The 22,985-nt window shown below is 38.1% G+C and overlaps 1 protein-coding gene across 6 annotated transcripts in view; it reads right to left on the minus strand.

Moving 5' to 3' along the window:
* Positions 1-22,985, minus strand: part of suco (SUN domain containing ossification factor) — a 57,132-nt gene that overhangs the window by 27,899 nt on the left and 6,248 nt on the right. For all 6 annotated transcript variants that reach the window (XM_067417175.1, XM_067417174.1, XM_067417172.1 and 3 more), the window contains exons 2-3: positions 4,349-4,457; positions 49-174 (exon numbers count right to left, since the gene is read on the minus strand). In XM_067417175.1, coding sequence (XP_067273276.1) covers positions 49-174; positions 4,349-4,457 — 235 coding nt within the window. The remainder of the gene's footprint in view (positions 1-48; positions 175-4,348; positions 4,458-22,985) is intronic.

A 22,985-nucleotide genomic window follows, 5' to 3' on the forward strand; every position in this document is an offset into this window, starting at 1 on the left:
GATATGTGATAGAAGAAAACTGATATGATGGTTGGATTGCACGGGCACCTGTTTGTGCTTCTCTTCTTGTGGGGTGTCTTGTGAGTGCAAAGAGGTGTCCTTTAGTGCAGCCGTCTCTGTCTCCAGGCCCACGCTGTACGATGAATCAGTGTGTGTCGCCCTTTCCTCTTCAACCTAAAAGAGGAAAACAATGTTACATATGACAAAAGTGTCTAAATAAAGACCAAGAAAATGTAATAAGGTCAATTTCTCACAAACTATTCCATGCCTCTCTTTAGTCCTTTTTAATAGACCATGGTCACAAGCATTTTTGTTATTGTGAACAAAGTAAAAATTCTGCCGAAAATTAGTTTGTGCTTGAGGTATTTGGAAAGACATGAGGTTGAGTAAATAGCATGATTGATGGATTGAGGAGTTAATTTTTACTATTCCTTCAACAACAAGTAAGTTGGCAGAACTGGTTTTGTGTCTATGACGGTGAAAGAGATGTTTTTTCAACTATCATTCAAGTTTGGTGGGAGAAAAGAGAAAACACTTTTGTAACTGCCAGAGTGAAAAAATAAAAATGTGCAACTGCAAACAGAGCAAGTTTACAGATTCACACTTAAAGCCAAAGACACACCTAACGACTGTTAGGCCGATTAAGAATGGACTTTGGTTGTTACGACTGATCATGCTCAAATGCGGCGAATCAGGGACAATTGCCTTGACTCTGTGTTTACAGTCGGTGTGAAAAATCATGTAGTGTGCTGTATTTTAAGATTCTAGTCTTAGAATTTAAGAAACCGTCATTTCCAGTCCTCCTCACAAACGATTTCTAGTTGAAAAATGTTCTACGTTTAATATTTGTGTGATATTGCGGATGACATCACTGTTTTCTTGGAGACAAAATTGTAAAAAAAAAAAAAAAAAAAAAAATGGTGTCAAAAATGTTTTGCAAATTGAAAAAAAAAACACATTAGACAACTGGTATGGAAGAAAAAAGATCAGGATGAACGAAGGGTGTGTGTGTGTGTGTGTGTGTGTGTGTGTGTGTGTCCGTGTCTGTAAGGACCGTTTAATGCCGTTAAATGTGTGCGCTCGCATTTTAATTATGCAGTGCATCAGAATAATATGTTCCATTCTTTAATAATATAAGATTAATGGTGGGAAACTTAAACTCGTAGATGAGCCCTATTTGAGACTGATGGTACGAATGCATCAGCTAAATCCTGTGCTCTATAAGCACTGTTATTGATAGAGGAAAAAGCGAAAGTTGTTTTTGCAAACTGTTTTTGTTTGTGTCCTCAACTGTTTGTGTCCTCGCTGCTTCATTGTTAATATTTATACGTTTTCCAAGAATAGTACGTCAAAAACGTGTTTCTACTGAGGCCTCGTCCACACGAAGCCAGCACTTTCCTAATCCGATCTTTTTTTTTCCTCGTTTCAAGAAATATCTGCATCCACACGGGATTAAGAAAAAACGATGTAGTTTGCATGCCAGGCCAGTGTGTGTGGCGCTGTAATTCTGCCACAGAAATACACTAAAAAAGGAGAAGAAGAGTTGTGGCTAGCAGGGGTATAGCAGTGGTCGGAGGTGAGCCAAAATCTCACAATAAAATAACAATAAATACATTTGCTACTTAACAGATGTGTTTTATTAATGCCTACACCTACCCCAACCCAAAACATACCCTTACAATAATGCAGATACGGTAATTAAATGACGCGATATTGATGTGCGCATGCCCAGTGCCCGTAGTTGTATCCCTCAACTCTTTCACCGTGCTGGACGTAGTGTGATGACATCACCGTTTCAGAAAATATACGGATTCGCTGTACACACGAAGACGGAAGACGATCGTTTTCAGATTTATCCGCTTTGGGACCCGGTTTAGAAAAATATCGGATGCATGCTTCTAAAACGCCGGATCCGTGTGGACGAAACGCTGATACGGTACAAAATGTATACGTATACAGCTAAACGGGTCTCGTTGGGAAGGGGCCTGAGTGTGTCATACTATCCACTAGCCAGACCGATAATAATGACTTTATTCATCAAACATAGACCGGAGGAAGTAAACTACGGGCCAGGCGCGTAACTGTAACCGTGGCAAAGCACGTTCATCTGATGAAACCTTTTATAGCAGTCTGGCTCCGTCGTAAACGTTTGTGCTGTTCTCTGACTGCCAAAGATTAAAATCTGCTCCAGTCGAAGGAAGTCGTCTGTAAATGTGTTCAGTTCAGTCTTAAGCCCTGTTTCCACCACAGGAACTTTACCCAGGAACCAGGAACTTTGGGTGGTACTCGTGTGTTTAGACCGCAGGAACCAGGGTCTAAATGAAGTTCCGGGTAAATATTTCCCCCTCCAAACGGCCCTGCTCGCGAGGTAGTACTTTTTCAAAGTTCAGGAACTTTCGAGGGCGGGACTTGGGCGCTGAACATGCTGATTGGTTGAGCTCAGGCAGCATTTTATTTCAACTCGGCATTTTTAAAAGTCTTTTGCGAGGTTCGGTCTACGTTCAGTAATAATCAGTCTTACACGCCGCGCTCATGTTGACAAGAGAGGAAAGTTAATTTTTCTGAGGGGTTAACTTTTTATTTCGTAAGTTATGAAGATAATGTTGGAGTAATGACACAGCGTATATTGCCCCAGGCAGTTTTTACTTTAACTGCGCCTGACAGAAGAATTTTTTTTTTCTCAGATGATTATTTAAACAAATAAATAGCTTATAATATAATGCTGTATTAGTCCTGGTGGCCGTTAAGAGTTGCTATGGCTTCAGTTAACACATAGCTGCTGGAGAAAACAGCGTTGACATTTTTGATGTGGCAGACAAACTGCTTATGTGACAAAATGATTGCGATTGAAAGTCATCACATGCAAACACCAGATCGGTTTAGATAACGTCTCATGTAAACAGTCCACTAAATCTTTCAATCGGTACACACAAAAATGATTACTGTCCGTTAGGGCTGTCATTTTTGAAAAAATCTAAATTCGAACGGAATTAAAATATCAAGCAATGCATTCGAATATATTAAATTATCTACAACGCCGTCATCTCCAGCAGCTGGAATGTGTTTACGGATGCCATAGCAACTCTCAACGGCCACCAGGACTTATACGGTTTTATAAAAGCTATTCATTTGTTGTAAAGTGTAATTATCATCTCAGAAAAAATAAATTCTAATGTCAGGCGCAGTTGAAGTAGTTAATGATTGTTTGCTTACATAGGCGTAGGGGCAGTGTCATTATGCCAACATTATCTTCATATCTTCTTATGAAATAAAAAGTTTATCCCTCAGAAAAATGTGTTTTCCTCTCTTGTCATGCTTGGTGCATGAGCGCGACGTGTGCTCTTCAGTGGTGAAGGCGCGTGCTGTGTACATCACATAAGGACGCACACTCAAAAGTAATCCGGTCAGGTCATTTACATGGTGAAATGTTTCGTTTGATCGATTCATGAAAAGGTTTATCCACCCATCTCAAAACGATTACAATTTCATTCAGTTTGGGCATTTTTATTACGATTGAGGTGTTTATATGGAGCATTTTCCTTCAGATTGGACTTTTAAACTGATTACAGTGCTCCATGTAAACGCACCGACAGTAAAAAAATTGCGCTACATGGCACTTTAAAAACCGGATCGTTTATTTATAGTTCGATTACGGATATTTCACGTCATCTTCGAATGCATATTCAAATATCGAATAAAAAGCGACAGCCCTTGTCCGTCACTGGCTTGGAGGAGCAGTCGCGCGCAGTCCTACATCACCAGACTAATTTGCCTAATCTTCTCTGAACTTTATCGCGGTCGAAACGCAGACAGCTGCAGGTCTGGGGGGGAGAAAAGTTCCTGTAAAAAAGTTCCTGGTACAAATTGTTCCGGATAATTTTGGTGGAAACGGGGCTTTAGAATGTTTCAGCTAGTCGTTCAGTGTGTCCCCGGCTGAACATTGAACATTAGTTGAACATTGAATTGTAACTAAGAAATTTTTTACAACCAAATTACTCTACACCCCTATACAGCCTTAAATCTATAGGTTACACAGAGGAGGGGGGTCTTTGTCGGAGCACCTATCGGGGTAAGTTATAGATTAGCCTGTTGAAAGACAATGTCAACAACAGTCTGCACTCTGAATGAGGAGCTATTGCACAACTTCAGGGCTATTTAGACACATAACAGCCAAGCCCTTCTCTTTAATTTAAAGGTCAAATGTATGTGATCCCATTTCACAATACAAACTTACATCTCAATGGAGTGAAAGACACATGTTCATCGAATTAATAGGAGAAGAGTTCAACTGCTAGCAATTTAAGGCATTTAGTTGGGAACTGTTTAGACGAGTCATAGATTTTTGTACCTTTTTGTCAGCCCCTGGTTCCTCCGTTGTGTAACGGCTGTCATCCTGTGCAGGGAGTCCTGGGCCAGAGGAGATCTCTTCTGAACAATAAACATGATGACAAGAGTGCCTGCAACACAGAGAGTCAAACATAAGATTCACAAAATTGGAAATGATTCGAGTTGTATAAAGCTATATGTTATATTAAAAACTCTCTATATCTACGAAGGTCATAAGAGCTTATGATGTCACTAACATACAACTATAACAATGAAAACTTTGCATGGCTGAGATGCAAGATTACACCTCTTTCCGTTGTTTATTTTGATTAGAGCAAATCCTCAGTTAAAGTTATTCTATCTAAAGCCAATTACAACTGAGCTCTCATAAAAGTGGTTCCACCCAAAACATACAAGCATTTAGCACTGAAAATTAACCAAATATGTTCCAATAATTTTCATTGTATTACAGCGTGACATTGCCTAATGTTGTACAAGCTTAGTAAGAAATAGTGTCTGATTTGCAGGGATTTAATACCTGTTATGATTTTATGAAAGGCAATAGAGATGGGCAATTTATATTAAGATCAGCTGATGTGAAAAACTATTGACTTTCAGATTATTTGGTTAGACTGGTTTAGAGTCCAAACAAATTAATAGGCTAAAAAGCTACAAACTATCACAGACAGTACTTACAAAAGAGGCCTAATAAAACAGAAACCGCTCACAGCAGGGTGTTTTAAGTCCAACAGTAACACAACTGGATGCGTTTTAAAGATGTGTCAGGATTGCAGACGCTGAACCATGATATAATCTTGCAATGTTGATACTAGGTTTTTAGTATGCTGATGTGGGTGTGAAAGACAGGTGAGCCTGAGAAAACTCAAGAAATCAATTCAATTCAAGTTGTTCTACTCCACCGAACACATTTCTACTTGTCTATTACCTCACTTTTAACTAGGATGAGAAAATTAATTGTATGAATGAAGCAGTTAATAATTAGACAGCAGAACACTACCCAAGGCACATGTATAACTAGGGCCATATGATTCCCATGATGCAAAAACTCCTACACAACATTTCTATTCTGTGATTAGAAAACTGAGTTTTTAACACTCACACTGTCTGTTCTGCACTGAAAACACACCATGTTTGGAAATGAATGCAAACTGCACTGACCTCAGAATCTGAAATGAATATCAACTGACACTCTTCACCAAACTGATCAATCAATTTTACACTCTATATTCATCCCTCCTAATCCTGGCGGTCTAATATAACCAGCGCGCATCCACGTGAGAGGTAAAATCATGGCAAAAATCTTGTACTATGCATCTGCACGCCAAAGAAAACTGTCAGATGACTTTTTGTAGAATGAACAGCTGCCTGGGCCTTGTCATTATCAGCAGTCTCTGTCTCACTCTCGTTTCAAATGTTCACACAGAGTAACTTGAGAGCGTCACCTTGACTAGATTTAGGAGTAAGGAGAACCTGCACACATGCAGGCTCATGTTAGCCACACTGTCAGCACCTCGGCCAGTATAGTCAAACCCTCAATCAACGTCGCATTAGTTATTCCTCTCATGGGACTCTGCTCATTAACCGACCTTTGTAATTAGGTGTTTACTTGAGTAAAGCATGTATGGGCAAGTCACAGCACTGAAGACACACCCACTTTAAGACATAACGAAACACTTCTTGAAGTTTACAATGACGAAAAACATGCAGAGCAATAAATGAACAATTGTGAAATGATGTTTGTAAGATAAGCGAGGGGTTTTTACACCCCTCAGATTCTTTATGTTGTCACTGGTGCATATGGATCTGAGCTAATGATTACAGGGACAAACCTTGAACATATTATATATACACACAAAGAGATAGTGTTCACAGGTGTCAGCGGGGAGTTATTGAGCAACAATGTATGTTCTGTGCTTATAATGGTCAAAACAATAGTAGTAGGGACGCCACATACATAAAGGCAACCTAGGCAGTTGGATAAGGAAACAGTTTAGCGAGGATGGAAAAAGTAATCTAGACCGAGAGAGAGAAATAAAATAAAATACTACATTGAAATTATAAATTCCAAAGTACTTTTACTGGCATGATTGTAATTACATTTTTGACAAAGAAATATTTGGGCTTTATTAATGTAAAATAAGTACGACAAATTTCCATGTAAATTGTAGATAATCAAGTGGATTCAATTTACAATTTACACAACTTTTAAGAATGGAAAAGGCAGTTATTAAACTGAGTGAATGATTGAGTTTAGTCATGGTTCACAGTCTATAGAGTTCAAAAGTCTATAACATTTCTTTTTTTTAAATTTTGCAGGAATCATTAAGGAATCAGAATATATTGTTAGTGAGTGCACTGTGAATATGCTAAACAAGAAACTTGACCAATGGCTGAGCCTGTACATGAGGTTGCAGGGAACTATAAACATGCAACTATTTAGTAGTTTCACATTAGCAGTAGCTTTAAAGGTTATCATGTGAAGGATTGGGGGTGGCACAATCATGTTTTCCCTAGAGCAGCAGTTGAGCATCCCCTGTACAGACCAGGGCTGTGTTTTCCAAAAGCATCATAAGCCTAAGTTGATTGTAGAGACCATTGATGACAATTATTCTACGATCAACTTAAGCTTACAATGCTTTTGGGAAACGTAGCCCAGGTCATTATCTCACAATAAAAAAGACTGGGTGATCAATCATGTGGATTTTATCTTTCTTTTGTAATGACCAGCTAACTGTACATTATCATGTTTGCTACAAGACTACAAGATAATTAAATAAATAGACATTATATATTGATCTGAGTTTAAATTTAATTATGTGAGAAGCAAGAGCGTGAAGAGTGATGAGTTGCCTGAGACAAAGGTCAGTTACAGGTTAGCGGCCAGCCATGCATAAACTGACCAATCAGAATTAAGTATTCCAGGCAGCCACGTAATAGGTGTTTTTTTTCTTCAAGGAGTCACTATTTATAATACAAATTTAGACTCCCTGACAAATAGCGAGATCTAAATGAAAATGTACAGCTCCTCTGTAGATGACATGAGCAGAACCATCAGATGTCATCAGCTGCTGTTTACAGTAGCCAATGTTTCACTATACAAGCCCAAACTCCAGTCCAAAGCACAATGTGCAGTGCTTATTCTGTCTCATCATGATCTTTTCCACTTTTTTCATATGTGGAGATTATATTCAGTGACATGCTCCAACAGATTTGATTATGGAAATAATATTTGGCTTCATGTAAAAAGCACCACTGAATTAAGATCATAAGAAAGGTGGAGCAGGAGGAAATGAACTCAAATGTAGGTCAAATGAAGTGATTCATTGGGACAGCTTTAGTAAAAAAAAAAAAAAAAAAAAAAAATAGCACGACAGACCGATGAAGAAGATCAATACCTACTATTAAACAAATATATTCTTCCACATCACACAAGACTAGTGTAGGTCTGTGTGGAGAAGATATTTATGCATACTTTTTGAAACCTATTCTAGTAGCCGCCAAATATCTTTTACAACCCAGACAAAAAAAAAAAAAAAAAAAAAAAAAAAAGCAAAAATCATCTGACATGGCATGACAAGAAAATAGGCCAAACCCTTACTGTAAAAAGGAGAGAGAAGAAAATGTGTTTATATTCCATTCCCAAAAAGGGAGTTGCACTCAAAAAAATAGAGACTCAGGCTTTTTGCCCTCTCCAGATTAAAATAATATACCTTTTTGATGTTACATAACGGTGCTTCAAGTCAAGAGAAAATGAGTGTGTAAATAACCATAAACAGAGATTAGAGAGGCTATGGGGGGTGTTCATATATAAATACTTCCGTTGTTAGGAATCGACCTGACACAGGAGGCTCTGTGGCCCACAGGCATATCAGGGAGACTGCTGCTCTTCCATTGGACAGGGAGCTTATGTGAACTCAGTGGGAGAACATCATATCCCATTTAGCTCTTATTTATGGGAGCACTTATTACAGTGAAGCACAGCAAAGGGGATCGAGCACACACATAAGAGCTGAGGCTAATGACAAAGGCAAGAACTAGGAAATTATTGCGTTTAAAACACCTGTTCTTAAGCAAAAACAGGAGAAGAGAAGACATTTTGCTGGCTGACCTGTTGCAGAATTTTTTACATCATACAAATATCAGAAACATAAAACCTTGGTTACATCACATTATCAACTTTAGGCCAAGATATGGGAGGCCTGAAAAGCAAAAGATACATGTTTATCTAAACCATTTCACGGCTGTGGACATGCAAGAGACGGTTGATATATTGGTTCATAGTCAACCCACTTCGCATATGTTTGACCATCCCAAGAAAGATGCCACGTCGTTGGAGAAATGCTCATTTTGAATGTTCGCACTTTGCAGTGGATCTCAGACTATCACTAGCCAGCAGACATTGTGGACCCCCTCAGCAGTCATACTGCATGAAGGTTTGTCCAAACAAGTGAGGAGCCCTGTAAAATCACATGGTCAGGAGTCAGGACAGAAACTAAGCACCACACCAGGATGGAATACTGGTGACGGGACACTACACAATAAATGATGGCAATCAATTTCCCAGTGCTCCACTTGATGTGACAGATAGCTTCATTTTGTTCCAGTGTCTATTCTCTCAGTCTGTCTGGATGAGTAGATTTAGGGAGGCCAGGCGCCCAGCAAAATCCCCCAAATATTTCCTGTTAGCTTTAGCCCTATTCTTCATGCCAGAGAAGACCAGGATCCACAACTGTACCACAATCCTAAACAACGATGCATTTAGCTTAACATGACCTACCATATAATGTCATGAAGAGCCCAGAAAAGCATGCTTGCAATGTTTTATTAACCTTTAAAAAATTAAGATCCATGCTATAAATGCTAGTCTAAAATACTAAGTCTAAAACTGACACTAAACAAAAAATGAAAACACCTGAACTTGTGTGAAAAGTGGATATAAATAATTACTGATGGAGGTTAATGCAAATGCTGTGGTTGCTTTTTATGGTTGATGGAACTGGAACAACTAAATATTTTGTATATATTTCTCCCTCTAAATTGTGCAGCCCTAACGTCAATGTAGTAAAGGGTCTTCTCCTGGCTAAAGCATATAGAATTTTTTTTGCCAACACAATTCTTGCACAACTGAGTAAACAGCTGGTATTGAGCACCCGTGTTAAAATAAGAAATGCAAATAAGTGGAGTGGAAAATATCTTTTGGCTGTTCAGAAATGTGTCACCTATGTACACAACCCTGAAATCACAATGACGCATGAGGTGAAGAAATGTTTGAAAGGGTCTATATGAACCTACATGAACAAAGGCAGACATCAAGTGAGTTTTTAATGAAATCATGCATGTGGTCAGACAATCGCCACAGTTCTCAGCCAGGATGTGGGTGTGAATAGACACTGCTGTAAACTGTGGCTAACAGGTTTACAATCTGAACAGGACTTTCTTTATAATGTTATGCCTCCAGGTCTAACTCTTTTGAATACGTCTAAAATTAGGCAACAAGTCTCAGTCTCAAGACAAATCTTGTGATGTTGGTCTAATACGCCTGGATGATTAAGTTTTGTATTGTTATTATTATTATTATTATTATTATTATTATTATTATTTTTATTTAGAAATGTGAAAATCTGGTGTCACACCCAAACAAACAAATGTAACACCCATTTGAATACTTTATGACATTACCATTGGAAAAAAATGTAAAATTGAAGATTAGGGATTCTGACATTATTTTTATTGTCACCAATGACACAATATGTATTTTGATAGCTGATATCCAATATTGAAATTATATATCTTTTTCGTTATAAAAATAAGCCACTCAAAAGCTAAACTAGTGAATTTAAGAATTACAACATTATACAGTATGAAAAAAATATAATTATTTTGAGATTTTAACAGTGTTTTTTTAATTTTTTTTATAGATTATTAGATAATTCTCTAGAGAACTCAATATTTGAATGAGGGCAAACAAACAAAAGTAAAAAGAGAAATTAGCTTACATACAATATAAGCCAATAAAGACAAACTCAACAAACTCAATCTAATATCAATAACTAATATGAGACCAATTCATATTGGTTTCCGCATATCAGTCAAGACTATGACAGATTTACAACCGGTGACTTCATCTGATCACATCACCAGGAGCGTTTCAAAGGTTATTTTTCATGCAATGCTATGCAAACTGTATACAAACAGATGCTTGCTTTATTAATGAACAAAACATTTTAGGAAAAAAAAATTAAGATATGTTTGTTTTGCATTCGTTGAGTGGACTTTGACTTGCCTATGTGGCACTGGAACAAAGCATCTGGCACATTAAATGAAAAAAAAAAAAAAAAAAAAAGTCTAAACAGCATCTGCTTCACAGAGTGAACACAGAGTGACTAGACATTAAATGTCACTACAAATGCTAATTTTTGCAGTTGTGCTCTGCCACATAACATACACTAGGTCCAGAATGCAATGAGAACAAAAACAAAAAAAATATCTGGCAGGAAGAACCAGCAGGACAATAACAGTAACGTGATGCTATACCACAGCCAGATATATTTATTAAACAGTACAAACACAGTCTCTAGAAACTGATAAATAATAAATTAACTGAGGGGAGGGAAATCAGAGACTCAACAGATTCAGATGTGCACGGAGCGACGTGGCCGAGGGAGGAACAGGAGAACAGGCTTGTGGGGCACAAAGCCAGAACTGACTCAAAAAGTAGGCCAATGTTGTGGCTAGACAAAAACATTCTGCCACAGAGCAAATGTCAGAGCAGAAGATGCCTGAACCCTGGAAATGAAGTCACTGAAAACCTCTAAAATTAACTCCAAATACATTACAACAATCTCTCCCCTTCTGTAGTGAAGTCATGATTCAGGCAATCCATCCACAAACTGCTATTTAAATCCCAGAGGCTTCGGAGCCTCGCGTTATGAGGTTATGATGAATTTCACTGAAACATCTGACATCCTGTTTGATGCAAGCGTGGGAATCAATGTAACAGGTTTCAGGATAAAATATACACTTGATATTGTGCATTCACATAGAAGACACAAAGGCAAAAGTCAAACTGCACACTGAATATAAACAGACATACTCAACACTAGTTATCAGTTACCAGTTCCGGTTGCATATAACAACCACCTGCGGGCTGTCGTGAGAGATTGTGAAGGATTGTGGGTGTCTGACGATGCCGTTCATTAAACTGAAAAGTGCACTTATAGAAACAAGGCCAAAGCTTCTAGAGGCCTCAGTGAATCACAAGTTTTAGGCATTCATGCAGCTAATGCGATCTGAATGCGGCAGCGGACACGTCACACAGAGCACAGGCTTATTCAGGCCCGGATAAAAAGCCACTAACACTGGATCTCACCACGCATTTAAAGACACTGCAGCATCACTTCTTCTACTCACGAGACAAGAACAATTCACAACAAAGAAATCTCTTTCAGAAGAGGTCTGTTTTCAAAATGACCTGCTAAGTTCAACTCAAAAGAAGTGTTGAGGATATTATAGGTGACAACAGATGCTTTATTATCTAATTTCAGAACCCTGAAGCCATAGAATGAAACGCAATCCCTGACTTCCTCAACAGGCAATGCTCAGGGCAGCTGAGTCAGCACAGCAGAATCAGTCAACAATGTTTATCCCTCTCCTAAAAGAGATTAGGCAGGGTTTCAGTGCTTCAGTGCAGCCTATAGGAATATATGGGCTTCCATGCTAATTGTTTCCAAAGAGATGAACCCTTAGTTGATGTCATAAGTATGGTGTGACAACAGCAAGAGCACGGGATCTTAATCCCATCTCCAAACAAGATTCAAGATAAGCCCATCAACAACGACAAAGAAACCTGACACATCATTCCTTTTACCTCAGCCCGTTTTGATGAAGAGTTGACCCTTCAATTGGTTGGAAAAAAAAAATATATATATATATATCACTAACCCTGTAGTTTTTATATAGAGTAATATTCTATCAAACATTCACAATAAAGAAAAAGCCCTTCTTCTGGAATTGAGAGTGTAATAACAGAAGATAATCTATCAACAACGTCATTTAACCTTTTTGTCCTGCCACATCCCTAATGAGCACACAGGATCTGCATTTTATGGGAGGAGAAAACTCAACACACCACAGCTCAATGTGTTGATATTAGACTTACTATAGGCATACAGGCAAGGCCTAAAATTAACTTTTTGCAACACCTGACAATGACCGTTGACTTTTTTAAAAATTATACCAGTAAATACTCAATTCTCTTTTCCAATTTTGATACCACAGTTAAAACTATAACCTAAAATAATTCTAAAACATTATTAAAGACAATAACAGTCAGAAATAAAATAAGAACAAATAGCACAAATAAATTAAGTAGAATTAAATACAAATGAAACAACCAGTGCTTTTCAAGGTTTTTCATGGAGAGTAACAGTAGTTTTCCTCTACACAAAATAAAAGTCCTGCTAATACGTGGACATAAAAGATCGCAATCTCCACGTTTCACTAGAAAAGTAGATTGTGGACATCATCAAGATCGATCATGATATATAATCATCAGGTTGGTTGCCAACCCTACTTGGAAGGACTCCAAAAAGCATGAAGTATAGCGGCAGGAAATAGCAACAACTATTAGATAAGAAAACAAAATAGTTTTAAGCAGGATCAGTAGTTTTATATTGGGAATGGGAAAGCAGACGATTTGCAGCTAAAGCTCAGCAAACCAACATTAAAAATTTAGATCACTTAGAGACAGAACATGTATTCTTTAGTGGATGCACAATGCTAACCAGTCACTGTGACTTGTCAGCAAATCTATATATATAAATGTAAACAACATATACGTTTAACGTTTCAATACACGTGATTGGACATCCCGGGCTGGTTTTTCAGCTTTCTTTACAATTAGTACAAAATGTCCTAGTACACAATCTGAGGAGGGGGTGGAGGATGTTTGCATGTGTAGGTGTAGGATCGACAGAAACAGACAATGTGCCCTGTGCTTGAAGAAGTGGGGGAAGGGTTGCTATAGGAAGACTTCATCAACCACCGTAAACTTAGTAGCAGCCAGACTAGACTACATTTGATGTGTTCAAAAACAAGACTAGGGCCAAAAGAACATTCAAAAAGTTACAATGGTTTATAACTTAAAATATATACAGATTTTGACAATAAATGTATGATGCATGCGAATTAAAATGTCCAAAATGCATTATTTTAGCCCAAAGTAAAAAAAAAAAATGTACAGTACACATTCACACATATATGGCAGAACTTTTGCCGTTTTGTCTCCCACACAGAGAAGTTCTGTTTTAAGTCTCCAAAATCTCACTATTCAAACTCAGAGATTCTCATTTTGCTCTCTCGAATCTGAAAAACTAAACCAAAACTTTTGTTTCATTGCTCCTGCTTACCAAAAAATACCCTGTTCGGTTGTCTCTTCCTATCATTTAATTACAAACCAGGTGGGTGCAGGGTTTTTATTTAGAGAAGAGAAGGAAAACTTTTTAATTTTAAAGTTGACATGGCTCCAGGGAAGATTTGGGGATATGACAGCCTATGCCCGGACGGTCCACTCATCTGCTTGTTTCCCAAGCAGTAAGTTCAGATGTTACCCTATGCTTGACAGGATCTAATATAACTGCTTACATACCGGCAAAGAGACAGAAAAGAGAGATGCAAAGAGAGAGAAGCAACAATAATGGACCTGTCTGGCTCTAAAAATGAGAAACCAAATGAGTACAGGCAAAATAAAAGAGCCAGTCTGAGTGCCAGCAAAATGTGCTCGTTGCTGTCTGTGAAAACCCACCGTTTAATTAAACATAACCCAATTTTCCTTCTCAGCCTCTCGAGTCAAAGATGTCAAACACATCAATTCACTGCTTCATTCGATCCAGGATTCTTCAACAATTAGGAGTGTTTGTCCTGACATTTTTCACCAGTGAAGCAATGTCATTCACACAATTCCTCCTATGTCAGCTGTTACAATATCAAAAAAAAAATATATTGTATAAATAAAATAATGATGCCGCAAAGTCTTTACACCCCTGTAATAAAGCTCCAAATCTCAGGTGAAAATTTTAATTTTGACCCTACTCTACAAAATAGTGGATCATCACAGCTTTCAGTTTGTCTACCGGATCAGATGTCGACTGCAGATAAAACGAACCCCCAACTTTGGACAAAAGTGACACACTTCCTGCTGCCAGTTGGTGGCGCTATAACTTTGACTCTCAAAAGTCATATCCATGTGATTGGCCTCTTACATCGAACACACAGCTGAAGTTTCATCAAAATTAATTAATGTATGCAAAAGTTATAACACACTTCCTGTTTCCCAACTCTCCACAGCCACCAGGACTTATACGGTTTTATAAAAGCTATTTATTTGTTGTAAACTGTATTAATCTTCTCAGAAAAAAATACATTCTAATTTCAGGTGCAGTTTAAGTAGTTGATTGTTTGCTAGGTTTAGGGACAGTGTCATTATGCCAAAATTATCTTCATAAATTCTTACGAAATAAAAAGTTTATCCCTCAGAAAAATGTACTTTCCTCTCGTCAACATGCTTGGTGCATGTGAGCACGGCGCGTGCTCTTCAGTGGTGAAAGCGTGCTGTGTACGTCAGAAGGACGCACACTCAAAAGTAACGTTAATCCGGTCAGGTCGTTTACATGGTGAAATGTTTCGTTTGATCGATTCATGAAAAGGTTTATCCCACCCATCTCAAAACGATTACAATTTCATTCAGTTTGGGCATTTTGATTACGATTGAGGTGTTTATATGGAGCATTTTCATTCAGATTGGACTTTTAAACCGTTTACAGTGCTCCATGTAAACGCACCCGACTGTAAAAAATTGTGCTACATGGCACTTTAAAAACCAGATAGTTTATTTATAGTTTGATTACGGATATTTCACGTCATGTTCAAATGCATATTCGAATATCGAATAAAAAGTGACAGCCCCAATTGTTATAGATCATTTTGCTTATGTATACGTGTCTAACAAAACACCTTTAGCATGCTGGACTCAGAGTATGGTCCAGGGCTCGCAAAGCCCAACGGCTGTGTGTTTTCCAGATGGGCTACCAAAACATAAGCCCGTCAGCAGGCCAATGAATCTCATAATATTCCTTTCTTGTACTGCGCTATTCTCCCTCTCGACTTGACATTTGAATGGTGCGCGTGCATGTGTGCGGTTCATGCTTATACCGAACAATCGTGTGGTCTATGTATTAACTGTACTCCAAAATGCAAAAATAATAGTTCAATCAATTGTGGGTGGATGAGAATTAAATTATTTTGTTTGTTTGATAAAGACGTACTTGAATCATTCCGGATGCCGCTTTCAAAACAATCCCTCCCTCATGTGAACTGAACTGACTGGGGTATAGACATGACAGGAGCTGAAGCTTATTAAATATGCAAATCTTATCCAATCCTAGCCGAGGACATTTACTTCCAAGTCTACAGTGCGGCACGCCATGTTTCCACAGAATGACCCAAAAACATTGTTAAATCAAAAGCAACAAAAATATAAATAAATTAAAATATTCACCAAAAAACAACTTCTGCTTAAAAACCAAGGCACAAACAAGACAAGGAAGTGAGAGTATGACAGCAGGAGGTAATATGCCATTTTTACAAAAGCCAAAAGGGTCGTTATACTCAGGAATATGAAGTAACTAAATACCCTATATACCTAAAAATCTCAGAAAAATAAATGAATGTACTGTCACGTTATGTGTATTAAGTTCAATACTAAAATACAGGAAACAAGCGTTCAAAGTATAACAATGTCAATGCACACTGTAATGTGTAATGTTGGACTCCTTCTTTAGAGATCCACCAAATGGAGGCATTTGTAGAACCGATATTAACAAAACCAAAGTAGCAGAGGGTGAATATTATTCCGAAAATATTGGGCACACCGATTATCGATCCATACCCAAGATCAGGTCAATGTCAATTTAGGCTTAAAAGTTCATAAAATTCAACAGTTTAAATTAGTGATGTGCTGAATCAATGTACAGTGGTACATTGTCACAATTAATTATGAATGATTCCTTCAGGCAGAACCTATGGCACGGCTCAAACAGGAAGCTGGCGTGCAGGGGGGAATTCTTCTGACTGCTGCGAGCTATATGGATTCACATTAACAGTAAATGCTGCGACACTGCACTTTTCTCTTGAAATTACTGAAGAATCAGAAAATATTCTTCCAGAGAAAATACAAGTCAAGCGAGACAAAAAGCGGCCTTCTTGGATGGAGAGAAATCCAAATCTAAAAAAATAAAAATACAACCAGCGTTTTGTAAAAAAACTTTGCCCTTGCATACCTCCCAAACCTACCAACCCCTAGTCACTTTATCAGCCTGAGGTATGTTCAGACTGAGTGGTTCTTCCTCCCCCTGAGTCATGCTGTCAGCATGCTAAAAACAGTTAGGCTTACATCATGACAACGGGCCCAAAAGACAAGACCACTTTTACAGTCTTCATGGGATGGACTGTAAGAGGCAGCTTATGTAAGGGGCAGCCCTAATGGCTTTTGAACTTGCACATGCATATATAAACACAGCCCCTACATGACTGCTCGGTTGTCTGCGCATGAGGAAACGAGGCCCCTCTTAGAACGAACTCTACTGCAAGCTCACAAACAATCTTACAGTGCTGTAGTACTATATAGATTTACACTAAAGAAGGGACTCGAGCCAGACTTTGGGCTGGTTTTGAACAGACAGCAATTGTCTTGTCTTTTTAGAGCTTTACAGCTGAAATTAAGTATAATAAATCATGGGGAAATTTTCATTTTAAAATATACTAATCCTTTAACATGAAGCTGCTTTGAAGACATGCATTAAAGCTCTAAATAATATACATGACTTGATTAATAAATGTATAACAACAATTTTTGCGTGAAATCTGAATACAAACATTTTCACAAACGAATAATTAACTTTCTTACTAAAAAATTATACTAAATTGAAAATAATATAAAAAATGTAGGAACAATATTATCTGTATGCACACAAAAAAATACTTTCAGTGGCCTCATGTTAAGATGAAATTTTATACAGATATTTCATCATACACTGAAAGAGTAAGAAAAGCTGTGTTCGCAGATACATTTCTGTACAGCTGGCTAATGAGATGTCTGTAATTTGGGTCTATATAAAGCTGTTTATTGTGTTTAAAATGGTTTAGGGGTGGCACACTTGGCATTGCTCAAAGATCATCATACATCTGCTGAAAGTGACGAGAGACTGTAATGGAAAGGTTGTGCAGAAAGCACTTATATGGAGACGATTTGGATGTTTGTTTGTTTTTTGCAGATACCTAGTAGCAGTATTGTGAATACTTCAAATTCATTAACATTAGAACAAGGTTAAGGCCAGTCCTATAATTTTTTCCATTTTTGATAATCCATAACACTTGGATCGGATAGACGTCACAACAAAAGATCTGTGATTCCATTTTATCACAGCTTTAAGGGGGATTTTTATGTTCACTTACGTGTGGATTTAAAACAGTAGAATCACATGAACTGAAAACTGAAAAACTCGCTACGACGAGAGGCGAAAACCGTTACAACATGCAGTGCTGTAGTTCTTGTGTAATAGGAACCGGTTGGGTGAGAAACAAATCATTTTACTTTAAAAACATATAATTATACATTATACACATATCCATACAGAGCAAAAATATTTGATATGCATGGATCAATGACATCACATCCAACCTATACTGTATAATTATACAATGTTACTAGCATTAATCAATGAAGCTACTGCTACATGCAATAGCAGACACGAAAACATGACAGACCAGCAAACAAAGCACAGGGGCTGGCAGACTGGCTGCCTTTCTAATTCAATCCTTCTTATCTAATACTCTATTATATAACGTCATCGCTCACTACTCGGGGCTCAGACTGAAAGTATTATCCCTCTAAATAATGATCAACCTCCTGCTGCTATGTGCCATGTAGATCCAGCTGCAACAATGAGAAACTGTCTGATGTTATAAAGATGTAAAATTAACATTATTTGGGAGGGCATGCATGGCACTTTTAGAGATTGATATAATAACACCATCTGTGATTAGAGGAGTAAGATTAAAACTAAACACCTACACATCTCTCTCAGTGTAACACTGCATTTCCTTTCACTACCATATCTGCATCAGTGCAGTTAAAGCAGAGATGTCGAACATGCAGGTTTACTTTAGTGTAGATATTGCACGTATCATTATTTTTAATTAAAATATTATGAGAATGTCGAAGGAATGCACTAATATTAAGAATTTGGCCAATACCTATAAGACAGGGATCCAGACTAACACTTGAGAGCAGTAGCACTGGTGCCACTAAGTTGTACAGATGGTATCCCCACTTGATTTGGTGGGGTTTTGGATGTTGGGGTTAGTCATAAAGATAATTGAATAATAAAATTATTATTTTTTTGCATTACTAAATGCAGTAATTAATAAATGTTACGTGTTTATTTTTTGGAAATGCACGGTAAGATGCAGATTAGACGCAAATAACATTTACTTTTATTAACATGTAGCATGTAAAACCCTAATTTTTATAGAGAAAATGTTTAATTGTTTTGGAAAACATGAAAAACTGTTTTGAAGCACTGGAAAAAGTTTGACCTTACCTTGAAAAATGCTTAAAGGGGGGGTGAAATGCTGTTTCATGCATACTGATCTTTTTACACTGTTAAAGACATTGAATCCCATACTAAACAAAAGTTTCAAAAGTTAAGGTGGACGTTTGATGGGAGTATTTCTTTGTCAAAAATACTACTTCCGGTTAGTCATAAGTTTCGGCAAGTTTTTTGCGATCATGCGTCCCCTTTGACGTTAATGGGGGCGGAATTTCCTTGTTTGGGCCTTACGGACAATTCTACCGGAAGATCGTGAGAGAGAGAGAGGGAGAGAGCGAAAGCAACAGCCTACGCCCATCAAAGCGCTGGCTCGTACTAACAGTGCACAACTAACAATGTCACCAAAAAAGTGCGTTTTTGGTTGCCAGACCAAGACAGTCCTGCACAGATTCCCCAAAAACCCCGCGTTAAGGCAACAGTGGATGGAATTTGCTTTTCCGGATCAGCAACTGAGTTGCGCGAATGTTTATATCTGTTCGCAGCATTTTGGTGCCGACTGTTTCATAAACAAGGCCCAGCTCGACGCCGGATTTTCCCGATCGCCTAATGCTAAAGGATGGAGCAGTCCCAACGATAAAGGTCCCAACGTTAGTACCGCGGGCGGTGAGTTAGACTGCTTCAAATGTCTGTGTTTTTGCCTATGCTCATCAAGTAGCCCAAACATGATCACGTATAGTTGATCAATGGAGCATGCGATGTGTAGTGCGTGTACATTTGTTTAGCTGGCCACTATATGTGTAACTTTATGTTTGTGTATTGTAAAAGCACTCCAAACAACAATACACAAAGAGTGGGGAAATATGTTGAACTAAATAAGCGCGCTTCTTCATTCAAATGCGCTACTATTCCGTGTCTTTCTATGTAAGCCTGCCGGGCAAAACCAGTCAAACCACGCGTAAACACACACACACACACACGTGCACAACTGCACTTCCCACATGTACACCTTCAAAGACAAAAATACGACGATATAATTCAAGTATAAATATGTAAATAACACAAGCCGCTAAGCATATTATATAGTTAGTGTATAACTTGTACCACATAGAGACGTCCTGCTCTAGTCGTTTTTGCTGCTGCTCCTGTTCAACTGCAGCCTCTGGGTCTGATTCCGGATCATAGATGTATGGCTGTATCTGATTAAAAGCCATATTTTTATTTTGAATAAAGTTTTTCCCGCTGTTAGGGATGACACAGCTTTACGACGCACTCAACACGGCGGCGCACACGTCATTATTTAGCTCCGCTCACACGATACGCCCCCACCCGCTCAGCTTTTTTCGGAAAGACTCGGAACAGCGCATCTTTCTTATATAATTATTTAAAAAATAAAGACTTTTCGGAGATATGCAGGATGCAATGCTACTCTATAGGTACTCAAGATTGACATGACACTGACTGAAACTGAGTGTTTCACCCCCCCCCTTTAAATTTCAGTTTCAAAAGGTTACATGAACGTATACACTGCAGTTTGCCATTATTATGACAATATAGGCTCATTTGAATAGATGTCCTTTTAATTTATGGAGACCTCTCAGCTTCAGTATATCCTATTTATGCACAAAATAGCCTGGCAAACGTTTTGTATTGTTTAAACGATGGACGCATGCAGTCATTTTTTTCCTGATAATAGCTACCGTGTTGGGATGCATGTCTTTTTCTAAAAAAATGCATCAACTCAGAAGGCCATGTTGGTTTAATTGCTTGTGTTACATAAGAGAATAAACATTATTTGTCTACTCGATGTAGAGTTAATGTGGGTGAGGTTCAGGTCTCGGTCTTTATGTCAAACAGGTCGTGGAATTAAATTAGTGCTGCTGTCGGATAACGGGTCGGGTGTTCTGTTAAGTACTGCGGGAGCAGGTTTGCCAAACAGATCCGTGTAGGACTCAATGAAATGTCAGTCCACACTTACATGTTTTAAAGACTAAACACAACTGTTCCCTATAGAGGAAAGGTTGACATGCCATAAGACAACATTCACATGTTTTAAAGGGGTCCTATTATGCCCTTTTACAATGTCTTGATTTTGTTTTTGGGGTGTACTAGAATGTTTTCATTCTTGATTGTTCAAAAAACACATTATCTTTCAGATATTTTGATTTATAAAGATATATAATAGTGTATATGTTCTAGTGTAAACAGGTTGGCGTCAATTTCAAACCAATTTGAGCCTGATTCCGACAATGTTAATAAAAAATAGGACTGCGCATGGGTTTAACAGGACGTTGTGTGTGGTATCCACCATTTAATCGGGATATTTGTCAGAAACTTAAGGTAATACAAACAGTAATCGGTTACAAAGCCATGGTAATTTTTCATAAGGGGCAGTGAACAGTCTTACAAAAGTGAGAGCTTACAAAACCAACAGAAAACAAGCTGTTGATGTTCTCCATAAAATGTGCAGTGCACAGACAAATGTTGGGGTTACCATGTTCAGCTTAAGGCCAAACAAAGAGGCTTTGGAATCAGGGTGGGAAACAAAAGCATCTCTTCGACATAGCAGCAACACTCTTCATCTTCTCTAGCGCAGCTCCAGGCCTCTGCTCCCTTTTGTGCGTATTCCGTGTGTGGTGATTATTTAAATGAGTAACACTGTAAATTCATAAGATCTGTAAAAATCTCATTGTAGTCCAAACAAGCCGTTCATTGTAGTTCTTGAAAATAGGATTCTGTTAAATAAAACGTGGTAAGTAATTATTGGCAGAATTTTCATTTTTGGTCGAAGTAAGTCTTTATAGTGCTAAAGTGGAAAAGCATGATAGGACCCCTTTAAACAGCAGCTGGATCATAAACTCACTGTTTATTAGTCAATATATGACCGAAAACAATGCAGTCTCAGAAAGCAAGCGTATGGTCATCATTGAGAGGCTGTGTTTTTCTGCAGGTCTGACATTACTGCACACTGTCCTCAGTCATACAGGGAACATGGGCCCTTCCCTAATGCCATGGTATGTCAGTGCCCATAAATGAGGGCAAGAAGGGTTTGCTTTTATCCAGACAAATTATATAACAGAGCTTCAGTTCTCACATTCAGAAAAATAAAACAAAAAGAAGTCATCTTAAAATGGTTAGTATGTCAGCTTCAGAGCTGTTTTAGTTGAGATGTTAAAGAGCCATTACATGCAGACTTATTTACACTGTTGAAGAGTTGGATTCTCATGCTAAACATGGCCAAAATTTAGAAAATGAGTTGGACATATGATGAAGTATTTCTGTGCCAAATACATTCCTTCAGAATTCAAATATGTTTTGGAAAAGTTATCAGTATTGTTATTAGTATCGTTCAACAAATGGTTCATTATGTTAACTTTACAAACAACATGTACCAGTTAATTCAATTCGTTCATGAACTAGATCTCTCGTTCAGACAAAAGCATCTCAGTCAGTAAAGAGTGTATTCGTTCACTGAATTCAACAATTATACTCGAAACGCTATTGGCACAATATTGTCATTATTTGAGTATTTATTAAGCCTTGTTTATACTTTCGCCCGTCTCCGCGGCGCGAGCCTCCACTGACTGAGCGCGCTCCTCCACAAACGGATGAGGCGTTTATACTTGACACGCTCGCCGTTGTGCCATTCTTTGAAACGACAGAGGGCGACTCGGAGTAATTGTATTATGAACCAACAGGAAAAAGCTTTGAGAAGTAGTGGGCTAAATGCATAGACAGTAAAAGAAATGGACACTGCGACCCCATAGACTTCAATGGCGGAAAATCAATTAGAAGCACTCACTTCCTGATGGCTGAGAGAACTGCGCAGGCTCAGACTGAGCTTGACGACGCAGATGTGACTTAAGCAACCTGTCTGACAGCTGTAGGTCTTCTAGTAGTTGTGGAAAGTGATATCTGAATCAAGTTGTTTAAATGTTTTGTCCCATTGCTTTTTGCTCACTATGGGCTTCTCCCCATTCTTCTCCCTTGACTTTATCAGACTTTGTCTCCACGTCCCCCCAACTGTCTCATAGA

The sequence above is a fragment of the Pseudorasbora parva genome, chromosome 15, assembly GCF_024679245.1.
Source record: "Pseudorasbora parva isolate DD20220531a chromosome 15, ASM2467924v1, whole genome shotgun sequence".
Taxonomy (NCBI): Eukaryota; Metazoa; Chordata; class Actinopteri; order Cypriniformes; family Gobionidae; genus Pseudorasbora; species Pseudorasbora parva.